The 16607-nt window shown below is 47.0% G+C and overlaps 1 protein-coding gene across 1 annotated transcript in view; it reads right to left on the bottom strand.

The window, feature by feature from the left end:
* The window catches only part of pex7 (peroxisomal biogenesis factor 7), a 66524-nt gene that overhangs the window by 41163 nt on the left and 8754 nt on the right, over window positions 1-16607 (bottom strand). The window contains exons 7-8 of the mRNA XM_072440588.1: window positions 6668-6774; window positions 6352-6465 (exon numbers count right to left, since the gene is read on the bottom strand). Coding sequence (XP_072296689.1) covers window positions 6352-6465; window positions 6668-6774 — 221 coding nt within the window. The remainder of the gene's footprint in view (window positions 1-6351; window positions 6466-6667; window positions 6775-16607) is intronic.

Below are 16607 nucleotides of genomic sequence, written 5' to 3'. Positions count from 1 at the left end.
TCTATTTTAATGAAGGAGTAGTAGATGTGCAAAAAAAAGAAGGTGCACTGTGTAATTTTTCAGGTTTCATTTTATTGCTTTGCTTAGTATATTTCATTGTTTAGTCTAATCTGTCTTGCATTTATTCAATTACATACGTTTTTATTGCAAAAATATACCTTGCATTGTAACTATGTACTTTCTTTTAAAATATCATATAAATAACGTATTTTCATCCAAAACAATAATGTGTTTTATCCCTAATATCCTTTGTTTCATAGGTTTTCTCTTTTGTCACAGAACGAGTAAAGCAGAGTCGAGTCAATGTGAGAATAGCCTCTTTACACTAGATTGTATTGTGTGTATTTTGTGAAGAGTTTGCAGATCTGTTAAAGTGGTTATTGATTCGCTGGGAGAGCACCGAGCTTCAGCACCAACAGATAAGAATACAGAGGTGAGAACGAAAGAGAGAGACGAAGATCACACGAGGAAATCCCTGCTACAAGAAGAGGAAGTAATGTAAAGGATGTATCCATGTGTATTTGTTATACATCTGTTTTTGGACTGCTCGATTGTGAAAAACAAAAAAAAGACAACACAATCACGGTTGTTTGAGTCATAATTGAAATCACTGTTATTTATGTACAGTCAAAAGGAAGAACAGGCTTATTCATATTTATTAGGCATGTTTGTGTTCTGATTTGAGAAGTGAAACAACTATAATTGAATACAAACTCTTAACTCTACCACACAAATATGTTTGGATCTAAAAGCAGCTTTGTTGAAGTTACATAATATATTTTAAATTAAATTCTGTTTAAATCTCAACATTGCCATTGTGTCCTTGGACAAGACACTTACGTCTTTCTGCCTATATTTTAGAGTGATTTCCAAATCTGCTTAATTCTGCCTAAAGGAAATATTACACATTTGATGTATTACATGTGTTCTTTCGTTCTGATTCACCAAGAAATAAATAAAACATATATTTTCATTGGTATTAACCTTTGAAATATGGTGAAAAAAAAAAAGATTGAAATTTGAATGTGGGTGTAGTGTGTTTGTGGCCTCTAGTTGTGATGTGACGTGTCTAATCTGTGTAAAGGCCCCGTGTCGGAGTCTGCCCCATTAGCTCCATTTAAGGGGGCGTTTTGATGCTGTCAGGGCCCAGTGCCGTCTAGTTCTGCATAAATACGGTTTAAGCCCCTTCTATCTGTGTGTAGAAGATTTCATAACTGAATTGTCTTATCTTAAAAAAGAGGTTCCTCAAGAGTCTGTACTTGGCTGCATAATCTAAATCATGCAATTCTGTAAGTGATTCCAACTATTCAAGTGGATTTTCATGCCATACAACAAAACTGTGTTGATTTAAAACTGTTAATGAATTCAAATACAACTAAATGTATGCTGTTCTCCAAAAGACACTCTAGTGACTCAAAAAACTTTATAAATGTGACACAAATATTTCTGAATAAATGCTCTACTTTCTTCAAACTCTACCTCTGCATTAGAAGTGGGAGACGGATCGAGAAATGAATAATATCGCAATTGTGGTTTTGGTGATTTATTTAGAATATCTTATTGCTTATTGCCTAATTAAAACTATTCAAAATGACCTCCAAAAGAGACACACATGTTTAGTGTAATTGTTCAAAGAAGGGTTTAAAGCAATATTTCTGCACTGTTGTGGTTAATTTATGGTCCATTCACTGCCTGACCAAAAAAAAGTCACCACTTTGATTCAGCTAAATAATTACAGTACGAGCCTCCTACTGGTTAACTGCTGCATGGGTGATGATATTTTAGCTACAACACAGTATTTAAACCAAACTGATGCAGTGAGTGGCTTCTTATTTCTGAAACAACCATGTGGAAAGACAAATCCCGTAGTTATGGAAAAGCCAGCCTGTCAGTATATTTGAGAAGGGTCAAATCATTGGCATCAAGCAGATAAAACATCTAAGAGAAGCAAAAACTAATCTACTCCTGATCTGAACTTCATTGAGTATCGGTCCTACAAAATATTAGTGAGTGCGCCTTTTTTTTGGACAGGCAGTGTATAAAATTGTTATTTATACAGGGAGGAGCCAGGAGAGCGCCCTGTTAGAACATAAAACATTTACACAATTACCAATTAAACAAACACAGGATCCATCCATCCATCCATTTTCTACCACTTGTATCCCAGTGACTTCGGGCCTTAGGCGGGGTACATCCTGGACAGTGGCCAACTTGTCGCAGGGCCAACACAGAGACATTACAGACATTCACTCTCACATTCATTCACTAGGGCCAATTTAGAGTTACCAATTTTTACCTAACACATGCATGTCTTTGGACGGTGGGAGGAAGCCGGAGAAGAACCCATCCACAGAGAATGGTAACACGGGAGGACATGCAAACTCCACCCACATGTGATGTTAGTCTAGTCCGGGAATCGAACCCATGATCTCCTTCTTGGGAGGCAAGAGCGCTAACCGCCTTTGCCACCGTGCACCCCCAAAACACAGGATATACAGATAAATTGCCTATAAAACATTCAATCAAATAATAAAAAAGTAAAATTAAAAAATGTGTATTAAAACACAATATGGAACAATTTTATAATTTAAAACAAGAATGCACTGGTGATAGTCTTTTAAAAGTGATGTGAAATCATAAAAGTTTGAGCCTTATTGATTCGGTGATACAAAAATAAGAATGTCCTGTGCTCTTACCGTAATTGTCAAATACTTGATCTGATATTCAGCAAATACGCTAAATAATCAGGCAAGATCCAAATGTACACATTTTATAAATAAACAAAAGGCAGAGCTATTCTCTTCTTGCATCAAATGAATGATTGCCATCCATCTTTAGAGTATAATTCATAGTGGTGAGTTCAGAGTTTTTAACACTGTTGCTGTAGAATGCATATATATATATATATATATATATATATATATATATATTAGGGCTGGGTAACAATTTACATTTTTAATCGCGATTAATCGCATTATTTCCCTGATTAATCATGATTAATCTCATTTTTACATACAAAATACAAAATGAATTCAAAAGAAGTGTAAAGTGCATCAGCATTTTTATTCAGTAGCAGTTAAATAAAATATTAAGTATTCACTTGCCACAAAATCCTGAGCCACAATCATTAAAGATGAACAGGCCACTTCAGAGGTAACGTCAGAAACATTGTAATCTCATTAAACATTAGACGCTCAAAACACATTTTAGGAGCAGCGGAACCAGTCTAGTACTAAATGTCCCTAAAGCAGAAAACACTTCAGTACAGTTTGTACATTCTTAGAACTTGACACTAAAGCTCCATAACATTAGTTGTGCAAACAAACACTTAACCAGTTAAATACAAATAAATACATTGCGTACATTTTAAATTAAACAAGGTCATCAAACACAAAACTAAAGCTTATTGCCACTGCCTGGGCATCGAAAAGAACCAGAAAAGTTTGTAGATTCCTAAAACTGGGTGTTTTTTTTACTCCTCTGCACTAAGCCAGTTGCTAAAGCACCAGATTATTCACGTTTTCAGCTGATAAAGACGCGCGCCGGGCCCTTCTCGCGCATCTCCCCTCCTACAGTGCCCGTCGGGACCTGCTCACGCGGGCCCCGGCGGGTTGCCTCGGCGGGTTGCCTCGGCTGGCGCCTAGCAGCTGACTTTGTAAAGTTAATAAACCAAAGCCATGGCCCAACAATAAAATCCATTTACACCACGAGAAAAGCAGCACAACTCCTCCACTGAGCATGCGCAGGACGACTCGGACGCACGTCTGCTCCTGAGTGTATTCTACGGACGCGCGTCCGGTGCGTTTGTCTTTCTAATGTACGCGCGCTCAACTTCTGCGTCGGCCGCGATTTGCCGCAGCGGTTTGTACGAGGCTTTAGAACTGGTGCGGACCAGGGGAATCCGACCTGCGTTAATGCGCGTTAAAATAATTGATCACGTTAAATAAGTGATGAGTTAACGCAATATATATATATATATATATATATATATATATATATATATATATATATATATATATATATATATATATATATATATATATATGAACTGAAAGAAATGTACCCTGGATTAACTGGTTTCTACAATTAAGAGGAAAACTCAAAATTATTTGTCAGATCTTGTATGTGTGTGCATAGGGATTGATGATAAAGGGAGTTTATCATCAATCCCGATGCACAAGTATTTATAATAGGGTACATGTACATTATCATCGAGCATAAGAATGGATATGTTTTTTGAATCACTAGAGTGTTTTATGGAGAACAGCATACATTTTGTTTTATTTGAATTCATTAACAGTTTGAATGACATGAAAATCCACTTGAATAGTTGGAATCACTTATAGAATTGCATGATTTAGATTATGCCAAAAGTTTATATAAATTATAAATAGTAGTGGTCCAAGTACAGACCCTTGAGGAACTCCTTTGTTAAGATAAGAAAATTCAGTTTGCAAGCCATCAGCAGAACCACTTTTTTGTCTTTATATCAAACCCAATAGCATCCAGACAATCCAAGAGAATAAAATGATCTACAGAATCAAAAGTCTTCAAATCAACAAATCAACAAATCAAATCAACCAAAAATAGCAACACATTCTTCATGTCCATTGAAATAGCAATATAACCTATAACTTTGGTAGCAGACTGGTAACTATTTAAAATTGTATATTTGGTTTAGAAAGCATGCACCTGGTTACTTATTAGCTTATCCAAGAGTTTTGCTCGACAGGAGAGTTTTGAGATTGGACAGAAATGTCGGTGTAATCCCTCAGTTGTCCAGTAGTGTTCCATTGTAGAAAAAGATTCAGTTGTAGTCATCTGGACTCATGGAGTCATTCTCAATCTGCAAATTTAGACCAGGAACTTAGATATTTATCCTATTCTGTGGTAAGCCCTGCACACCGGGCGGGCCCTCCTGATGAAAAAAGCTTGTTGGTTTCACCAGAAATTTACACCTCTTTGTATTCTATCAAACTAGCCTCTTGTTTACTATCATTTTTGGATCGATAGAGAGCAACAGGGCTTAGGGGAAAATACTTGCCTGTTCTCATGTATTGGGGCAACAGCAATAGCAATACACAGAGCAGCATCATCAAAGATATTTCAAGAGTCAGCAACATGTTGGTTAAACGCATCACACATATATATTTTTTTCAAATTTAATTTTTAATGATTTAAATAATCCCTACAATATCAATTGTTTTATTGCATAAAGCAAAAAAACAAGACTAATGTGCTTTAGAATTCTGTAAATGCCAGAACAAGCCCAAAGGCTGTTTTTGTGATTTGTAGTCCCCTGGCAGATGTTACTGTCAGCCTAAAAACAAGAAAGTAACAGTGTACAATAAAGCAACTACATAGTGAATTAGTTAAAAAAAATCTATATTTACACTAGTGGCATGCGGTCAGGGCAATCAAGGCAATCAGTGATTGTAATTATACATTTTATTGGCCAGAGTGTCACAACTAAATTGTTCTAAAATAAATCCAAATAAGCCTGTTTTCCACCCACTTCTGCTGCTGAAGCTTGGCTGAACTCATGGTGTCGTTTAGTGGCCTCTACAGGCCGCTGGGCATTACTGCGCGGAAGCATGATTCTTCTTTTCCCACAGCTGCTCAGTCTGTGGTCCTGTTCAGAGGCCTGTTCATGCTCCGCTCTCTAGCATGAGCGTTTAGAACCAGAATGAACAGCAGCTTCTGTTAGAGGTCTGCACATGCTCTGAGGACCACACAGCCTCAAACACATGGATCTATGCTCAAACCACCCTGAATAAACCTGTGTGGGAATCAAGGATGTTTGCAGGTTCTGCCCAAGCTGAGCATGTGCAGAGGAGAAGCAAAGCAACTGCAGCACCAAGTTTTAACAAACTGACTATCTTATGGAGCCAAGTCTTTGTTTGCTTCGATGTAGTAGTTTAGCTCAGTAGGATAGGCATTCACCCGGTAGATCCTCCTTCCCTTTTTCTTTTCAGCTTTTCTATTATCCAGTAATTATTGATGAACACCCCAGGTCTGCTTGCCTATCCATAAAATACACCGCATGCTACTGATTTATACGATTTACATTACACATCAATCCTTACTCATCAAGACAACAGGATTGAGGATGTTCCAGTGTCTCAATGTAATTAAAGGATGAAGGTTTTAAGACATCCAGGCATTGAATTATCACACCAGTGGGAGCTACAATCAGCAACACAAGCCCTGAATAAGCTTCCTGTTAGGAGCCAGCTAAATTTAGTGCCTCAATGTATAACATCTTTTGAAAACAGCATTTCTACACCTTAGCATGTATCCTACTAGTAGCCTTTTAGTATTTCAGGAGTTGTAGATGGTAGAACCTCTTACCTTGAGTCTTCTGATGGCGTAGTTATGTCCCTGCAGTTGGCTCAATGATTGACGGACATTTCTCAAATCCCAAATTTTAATGCTGCAGTCAACAGAGCCGGTGGCCAAAAGGTTCTATGGAAACAATGAGGAAAAAATATTGTTCAGCCTTATATTTGAAACTTGGGATTGCCAACTCAACTTATTAGACTAAATCCACTTTCAATGAAACAGTTACAGGTCTCCCTTCAAAAATAAGTTCCTCAATGGCTTCTTACCTAGTTTAATAAAGGTTAATACAATTTAAAAAAAAAATAATAATAAAAGGGATTATTACCTGGTCATATTTGCACCAATCACAGCTCAGTATTTCTGCCTTATGTGCCGGAACAGCCAATCGACAGAGAGCACTCTTCACGTCCCATATTCTGAGCGTGCCATCCCCTAAAAAAACAAAAACATACAATAAGATGGGACGATCTTTTTTTATTTTTACCTTTTAGTTTGAAATGAGACAATTTGTTGGTTCCTGGGTAATCAAGTATACATTTTACAGGAAGGTCTGAGCTTCTTTCAACACTTTATCTCTTTGTTTGGCTGCCCAGGTTAATGATCCGCAATGTTTGACTTGTAATATTTCTTAGAGAGGGAACAGAGTCAAATGAAATAATAAAAACAGAACACCGGCATACCACATTTATGCCCTTTACAATGAGACAGAGTTTCATAGTTTCAACTCTAAAGTCTTCACAAAAGGTTCCTAATTTCAGGGGTCAGTTCTTCTGTGGCTCCGTCCCAAAAGTGAGTTATTTTCAACGCACTGCGACACTCTTTCAGGCCGACTGCTCCAGTCACTGCAGTGGTACTTCCAACGTCACCTCATGAGGACATGTTGAGATTATATTGCTTTTTAGAGAGTTTGTTTAAAAAGCTAACATGCTATTTTATAATTCAAGCTTGCTCTGACACACAATGGCTAATGTCAACATCATTTTTTTGCATAACTTCTGCGGTGGAGGGAACACATACAACACTAAACTAATTTCATGAATACAAACAGAGGAAGGTAAAGCAATAACTTGCATTTTAGTTGTCTACTAGTCAGTAATTATTTTTTAGATTAGTTGCCTAGTCAAATGATAATTTGTATTGAACGTTTACATTTGTAGAAACTACTTTTAACCAGATAAAGGTTAAAAAAATAGCTTACTCAAGGCTTCAAGATAGTTCTCATTTAATTTGTAAATATTTAGTTCTCTTTTAATTTGTAAATATTTAGTTCTCCTTTAATTTGTAAATATTCTCAAAGTAACATTTTTATCCTATTAAACCTCTCTGTAGGTCCCTGTGATGGTTAAATATGTATTTTCAGGTTGTTTGAAGAGGCCGTTGGCGCCCCCTGCTGTCTCAGGGTGGAAAACCAGCCTTGCAACGTTTGCCAACATTGACCCGAAGACAACTCTCCTGAGAAACCCTGGCTCTTTTTTTTATATTTGGCTAGGTTGAATGTTTTTGTATGTGATTATACTATCTTATTTTAATAAAGATAATTTAAAAAAAAAAACATGTCACCACGTACTTTCATTGCAGTGAGCTACAGGGGAAGCTCTATCAAGTTACTTGGTTCAATTTTAAGTGTACTATTGATGAAATAGTTTATTCTTTTTTGTTATTTTGGTTTAATTATGCTGCTGTCTTTAGTATAAAACATCAGTATAAAATAACGATTCAGAATGATTGAGTCAACACATATTTTAATAGTCAACTAGATATGATTCTTCTGATTAATTGCTGCAGTCTTTGATGAAATGCACAGTGCAAATTTATTCCATCTATTCCAAACAAACAAAATATTGTGAAATGACATATTATTCTCAAATCATGGCTAAAAATCATCTATCTACAAATTCATTGAAAATTCATAAAAACACTGTCTGACAATGATCCTGAAACATAGTGACTATACGCTGAGAGCATCTGTCAATAATTAGAATATCGACTTATTGTGCAGTAAGTGAGAGATGGAACAACAATTGTTGGGGCAAAGTAAATATTGTGTGAATATTCTCTTTGCAATAATGACAAAATTGTTGAACAAGATTGAATAAGTACCATATATGGTTAATTAAAAGATACAAACTCACCAATTAAGAGTTTCATTCTACACTAAATGTTTTTAACAATATTGTAGATGGGGATTTGGGGATTGTCCTGCTTTAAGTTTATTGTTTCAGTTGCATAAAGTAGTTTCAAATCTTATCGCGCCATGATTTTCTGTAGCAATATATCATACTTCTAAATGAGTTTTATGTATAGAGAAGAAGAGGCAGATAATATGTACAAGCACTGTTGAGTTTCCATGACGACGAAAGTCAAAATTTAAGGTGAAGCAGGCGCACAGTCCTGCAGCAGCCACAATCCGCTTCACTCCCACTCTGCACTCGAATTGATATTTAAAGCCCATTTAGAGCCGTCTCACTTAAACTCCCTAAAACACAGCAGCAGGACAGAGGAGGGAGAACTCCACACAAGCACAATCCTGTTACAGATTACACCACGCAGGACTTTACCTTAAAGTGCAGACATATTTATTCGAGGTGCGTTACATTTTACATTTTAAATAGTTACCAGTTCGGCTTTAGACCAGGGCATAGTACTATCCCAATTGCTACCAAAGTTATAAATTATATTGCTATTGCATTGGACAATCATGAACAATGTGCTGCTGTTGATATGTCAAATTACTTTGATTCTGTAGATCATTGCACTCTTTTGGATTGTCTGGATGTCATTGGTTTGATACAAATGCAAAAAAGTGGTTTGCACATTACCTCAAAACTAGAGTTCAAGCTGTTCTGGATTTCAATCTGATTTTTTTTTTTATCATAACAAAGGTGTTCTCCAAGGGTCTGTCCTTGGACCACTCCTATTTACAATTTACATAACCTCAATTGGACATAATCTAAAACATAGTAGCATCCACTTGTATGCAGATGATGTGGGATATGCTAAAAATATTCTAGAGGATTTTAATTTAAATTCATTTAAAATTATTAATGATTTAAAGTAAAACAAATTGTATGCAGTTCTGCAAAAGGCGCTCTAGTGACTCAAAAAACATTTTTGATTGAACAAGGGCTGTCACCAACTATCATTTTCATCGACAATTCAAACAATTTTTTCTATTGTAAATTGAGACGTTAAACCAATATTTCACCAAATAAAGGTTCAAATATGGTGACTATGGTGAATATGATTTACAAATGAAGTGTATTCTTCATGGAAATCTTCATAGAAATCGTTAATTCTTTGTTTAAAATGTTAGATTAATAATACTTTGTTTTAGGTCTTTTGCATGTGTTTTAGAGTCCGTAGAGTCCAGATAACGATTACAATTATCAAAATTATGAATACTTTTTATAGTCTCTACAGTCCGGTTACAGTACGCTTTATTATCCTCTGAATGTGACCCATCCTTTAAAGCTGGCTCCATCTCCAGATCCTGAGGTACAGGGCAGGTCAGGAAGGACAATCTAAAGCGGGTTAAAACGCCTATTGCAAAGGATGACTATGTTATAATTTTCCGCACTTGATCAGCATTACACGCTCTTGTGCGTCCTCGTCTCCTCTGTCCTCTGTCCTCCTCCATCTCCTCTGCTCTGGGAGATCCCTGGTTACCCTTAAACATGAGTTGTGACAGATAAAACCCTTGTATAAGTTACACACTGCAGCAGGAGGAGCTTAGCGGTGATAGTGCTGATCCGAACAGATGATGTTTAACAGAGCGAGACCCCCGCGCGCCCACATGACACGCTGCACACACGCAGCACACACACAGCGCACCCGCAACACACACGCAACGCACACGCTGCACACACGCAGCACACACACAGCACACACACAGCGCACCCGCAACACACACGCAGCACACACGCAACGCACACGCTGCACACACGCAGCACACACACAGCGCACCCGCAACACACACGCAACGCACACGCTGCACACGCGCAGCACACACACAGCACACACACAGCGCACCCGCAACACACACGCAGCACACACGCTGCACACGCGCAGCACACACACAGCACACACACAGCGCACCCGCAACACACACGCAGCACACACGCAACGCACACGCTGCACACACGCAGCACACACACAACACACACGCGGCACACACGCAACGCACACGCTGCACACACGCAGCACACACACAACACGAACGCAGCACACGCGCAGCACGAACGCAGCACACACGCAGCACACAAAACATGCACGCAGCACACACGCAACACACACGCAGCACACACGCAACACACACGCAGCACGCACGCAGCGCACACGCAGCACACACGCAACGCACACGCAGCACACAGCACACACAACTTGCAGTTGTGTAAACAGTTTGGATTTTTTCTTTGCACTCTTCTCTTTTGTTTGTGATTTTATTAGTTTAGACAGTCAGTTGGATTGATAATTTTTAATTTAGTTAATTTTATTGTATTTCTGTTTCTGTAATTTCTTTGTGATTTTAATGCATTTTTCCTGCTGTGTGAAGCACTTTGAATTGCCTTGTGTATGAAATGTGCTCTACAAATAAACTTGCCTTGCACACAGCACACACGCAGCGCGCACAAACGCAACACACACGCAACACATACGCAGCACACACGCAACACACACGCAGCACACACGTAACACACACGCAGCACACACGTAACACACACGCAGCACGCACGCAACACACACGCAGCACGCACAAACGCAACACACACGCAACACACACGTAACACACACGCAGCACACAGGCAGCACGCACGCGGCACACACGCAACACACGGGCAGCACGCAGGCAGCACACGCAGCACGCACGCAACACACACGCTGCACGCAGCACACACGCAGCACGCACGCACGCAGCACGCACGCAACACACACGCAGCACGCACGCAACACACACGCACGTAGCACACACGCAGCACGCACGCAACACACACGCAGCACACACGCAGCACGCACGCAACACACACGCAGCACACAGGCAGCACGCACGCGGCACACACGCAACACGCGGGCAGCACGCAGGCAGCACGCATGCAACACACACGCAGCACGCACGCAGCACGCATGCAGCACACACGCAACACACACGCAGCACGCACGCAGCACGCATGCAGCACACACGCAGCACACACGTAACACACACGCAGCACGCAGGCAGCACACACGCAGCACGCACAAACGCAACACACACACAACACACACGCAGCACAGACGCAACACACACGCAGCACACACGTAACACACACGCAGCACACACGTAACACACACGCAGCACGCAGCACACACGCAACACACAGGCAGCACGCACGCAGCACACACACAACACACGCGCAGCACGCAGGCAGCACACACGCAGCACGCACGCAACACACGCTGCACGCCGCACGCACGCAGCACGCACGCAGCACAGACACAGCACGCACGCAGCACACACGCAACACGCACGCAGCACACACGCAGCACGCACGCAGCACGCACGCAGCACGCACGCAGCACACACGCAACACACACACGCACGCAGCACGCACGCAACACACACGCAGCACGCACGCAACACACACGCACGCAGCACACACGCAGCACGCACGCAACACACACGCAGCACGCACGCAACACACACGCGGCACACACGCAACACAAAGGCAGCACGCACGCAGCACACACGCAACACACACGCACGCAGCACACACGCAGCACGCACGCAGCACACACGCAGCATGCACGCAACACACACGCACGCAGCACGCACGCAACACACACGCAGCACGCACGCAACACACACGCAGCACGCACGCAGCACACACGCAACACACACGCAGCACACACGCAGCACGCAACACACACGCAGCACGCACGCAACAAACAGGCAGCACACACGCAACGCAGCACACACGCAACACACAGGCAGCACGCACGCGGCACACACGCAACACGCGGGCAGCACGCAGGCAGCACACACGCACGCACGCAACACACACGCAGCATGCACGCACGCAACACACACGCAGCACGCACGCAGCACGCACGCAGCACGCACGCAGCACACACGCAGCACACATGTAACACACACGCAGCACGCAGGCAGCACACACGCAGCACGCACAAACGCAACACACACGCAACACACACGCAGCACAGACGCAACACACACGCAGCACACACGTAACACACACGCAGCACACACGTAGCACACACGCAGCACACACGTAACACACACGCAGCACACACGCAACACACGGGCAGCACGCAGGCAGCACACACGCAGCACGCACGCAACACACACGCTGCACGCCGCACGGACGCAGCACGCACGCAGCACACACACAGCACGCACGCAGCACACACGCAACACACACGCACGCAGCACACACGCAGCACGCACGCAGCACACACGCACGCAGCACACACGCAGCACGCACGCAGCACACACGCAGCACGCACGCAGCACACACGCAACACACACGCAACACACACGCACGCAGCACACACGCAGCATGCACGCAACACACACGCAGCACGCACGCAACACACACGCACGCAGCACACACGCAGCACGCACGCAACACAGACGCAGCACGCACGCAACACACACGCAGCACACACACAACACACAGGCAGCACACACGCAACGCAGCACGCAGCACACACGCAACACACAGGCAGCACGCACGCGGCACACACGCAACACGCGGGCAGCAAGCAGGCAGCACACACGCAGCATGCACGCACGCAACACACACGCAGCACGCACGCCGCACGCACGCCGCACGCACGCACGCAACACACACGCAGCACACACGCAGCACGCACGCAACACACACGCAACACGCATGCAGCACGCACGCAGCACGCATGCAACACGCACGCAACACGCAGGCAGCACACACGCAGTACGCAGGCAGCACACACGCAGCACGCAGGCAGCACACACGCAGCATGCACGCAACACACACGCAACACGCATGCAGCACGCACGCAGCACGCAGGCAGCACGCAGGCCGCACACACGCAGCATGCACGCAGCACGCAGGCAGCACGCAGGCAGCACACACGCAGCACGCACGCACGCAACACACACGCAGCACGCACGCCACACGCACGCAGCATGCACGCACGCAACACACACGCAGCACGCACGCAGCACACACGCAACACGCACGCAACACGCACGCAGGCAGCACACACGCAGCACGCAGGCAGCACACACGCAGCACGCAGGCAGCACACACGCAGCACGCAAGCAGCATGCAGGCAGCACGCACGCAGCACGCACGCAACACGCACGCAGCATGCAACACGCACGCAGCACGCACGCAACACACACGCAGCACGCATGCAACACGCACGCAGCACGCACGCAACACGCACGCAGCACGCACGCAACACACACGCAGCACGCACGCAACACGCACGCAGCACGCATGCAACACGAACGCAGCACACACATGCAGCACGCACGCAGAACGCAGGCAGCACACACGCAGCACGCAGGCAGCACGCAAGCAGCACGCAGGCAGCACGCACGCAGCACGCAGGCAGCACGCACGCAGGCAGCACGCAGGCAGCACGCACGCAGCACACACGCAGCACGCACGCAACACGCACGCAGCACACACGCAGCACGCACGCAACACACACACAGCACACACGCAGCACGCACGCAACACACACGCAGCACGCACGCAACACACAGGCAGCACACACGCAACGCAGCACGCAGCACACACGCAACACACAGGCAGCACGCACGCGGCACACACGCAACACGCGGGCAGCACGCAGGCAGCACACACGCACGCAACACACACGCAGCATGCACGCAACACACACGCAGCACGCACGCAGCACGCACGCAGCACACACGCAGCACACACGTAACCCACACGCAGCACGCAGGCAGCACACACGCAGCACGCACAAACGCAACACACACGCAGCACGCACGCAACACACACGCAGCACACACGCAACACACAGGCAGCACACACGCAACGCAGCACGCAGCACATACGCAACACACAGGCAGCACGCACGCGGCACACACGCAACACGCGGGCAGCACGCAGGCAGCACACACGCAGCATGCACGCACGCAACACACACGCAGCACGCACGCCGCACGCACGCAGCATGCACGCACGCAACACACACGCAGCACACATGCAGCACGCACGCAACACACACGCAACACACACGCACGCAGCACACACGCAGCACACACGCACGCAGCACACACGCAGCACGCACGCAGCACACACGCAACACACACGCACGCAGCACACACGCAGCATGCACGCAACACACACGCAGCACGCACGCAACACACGCACGCAGCACACACGCAGCACGCACGCAACACAGACGCAGCACGCACGCAACACACACGCAGCACACACGCAACACACAGGCAGCACACACGCAACGCAGCACGCAGCACACACGCAACACACAGGCAGCACGCACGCGGCACACACGCAACACGCGGGCAGCACGCAGGCAGCACACACGCAGCATGCACGCACGCAACACACACGCAGCACACACGCAGCACGCATGCAACACACACGCAACACGCATGCAGCACGCACGCAGCACGCATGCAACACGCACGCAACACACACGCAACACGCAGGCAGCACACAAGCAGCACGCAGGCAGCACACACGCAGCATGCACGTAACACACACGCAACACGCAGGCAGCACACACGCAGCACGCATGCAGCACGCAGGCAGCACGCAGGCAGCACACACGCAGCACGCACGCAGCACGCAGGCAGCACACACGCAGCACACACGCAGCACGCAGGCAGCACGCAGGCAGCACGCAGGCAGCACACACGCAGCACGCACGCACGCAACACACACGCAGCACGCCACACGCACGCAGCATGCACGCACGCAACACACACGCAGCACGCACGCAGCACACACGCAACACGCACGCAACACGCACGCAGGCAGCACACACGCAGCACGCACGCACGCAACACACACGCAGCACGCACGCCACACGCACGCAGCATGCACGCACGCAACACACACGCGGCACGCACGCAACACACACGCAGCACGCACGCAGCACACACGCAACACGCACGCAACACGCACGCAGCACACACGCAGCACGCAGGCAGCACGCACGCACGCAGCACGCAGGCAGCACACACGCAGCACGCAGGCAGCACACACGCAGCACGCACGCAGCACACACACAGCACGCACGCAGCACGCACGCAGCACGCAGGCAGCACACACGCAGCACGCAGGCAGCACGCACGCAGCACGCAGGCAGCACACACGCAGCACGCAGGCAGCACGCAGGCAGCACACACGCAGCACGCAGGCAGCACGCACGCAGCACGCACGCAACACGCACGCAGCATGCAACACGCACGCAGCACGCACGCAACACACACGCAGCACGCATGCAACACGCACGCAGCACGCACGCAGCACGCACGCAGCACGCACGCACGCAACCCACACGCAGCACGCACGCAACACGCACGCAGCACGCATGCAACACGAACGCAGCACGCACGCAGCACGCAAGCAGCACACACGCAGCACGCAGGCAGCACGCACGCAGCACGCAGGCAGCACACACGCAGCACGCAGGCAGCACACACGCAGCACGCAGGCAGCACGCAGGCAGCACGCAGGCAGCACGCACGCAGCACGCACGCAACACGCACGCAGCACGCAGGCAGCACACACGCAACACACACGCAGCACGCATGCAACACGCACGCAGCACGCACGCAACACGCACGCAGCACGCATGCAACACGCACGCAGCACGCACGCAACACGCACGCAGCACGCACGCAACACACACGCAGCACGCACGCAGCACGCAACACGCACGCAGCACGCACGCAACACACACGCAGCATGCACGCAACACGCATGCAACACGCACGCAGCACGCACGCAACACGCACGCAGCACGCATGCAACAAACACGCAGCACACACGCAACACGCATGCAACACGCACGCAGCACGCACGCAACACGCATGCAGCACGCACGCAACACACACGCAGCACGCACGCAACACGCACGCAGCATGCACGCAACACGCACGCAACACACACGCAGCACGCACGCAACACGCACGCAGCACGCAACACGCACGCAGCACGCATGCAACAAGCACGCAGCACACACGCAACACGCATGCAACACGCACGCAGCACGCACGC

The sequence above is a fragment of the Eucyclogobius newberryi genome, unplaced genomic scaffold (assembly GCF_026437365.1).
Source record: "Eucyclogobius newberryi isolate DKJ021-1_F unplaced genomic scaffold, fEucNew1.0.hap1 SCAF_1, whole genome shotgun sequence".
Classification (NCBI taxonomy): domain Eukaryota; kingdom Metazoa; phylum Chordata; class Actinopteri; order Gobiiformes; family Gobiidae; genus Eucyclogobius; species Eucyclogobius newberryi.
Note: the sequence above shows the minus strand (reverse complement) of the source record. Positions and strands in the feature narration are given on the sequence as shown.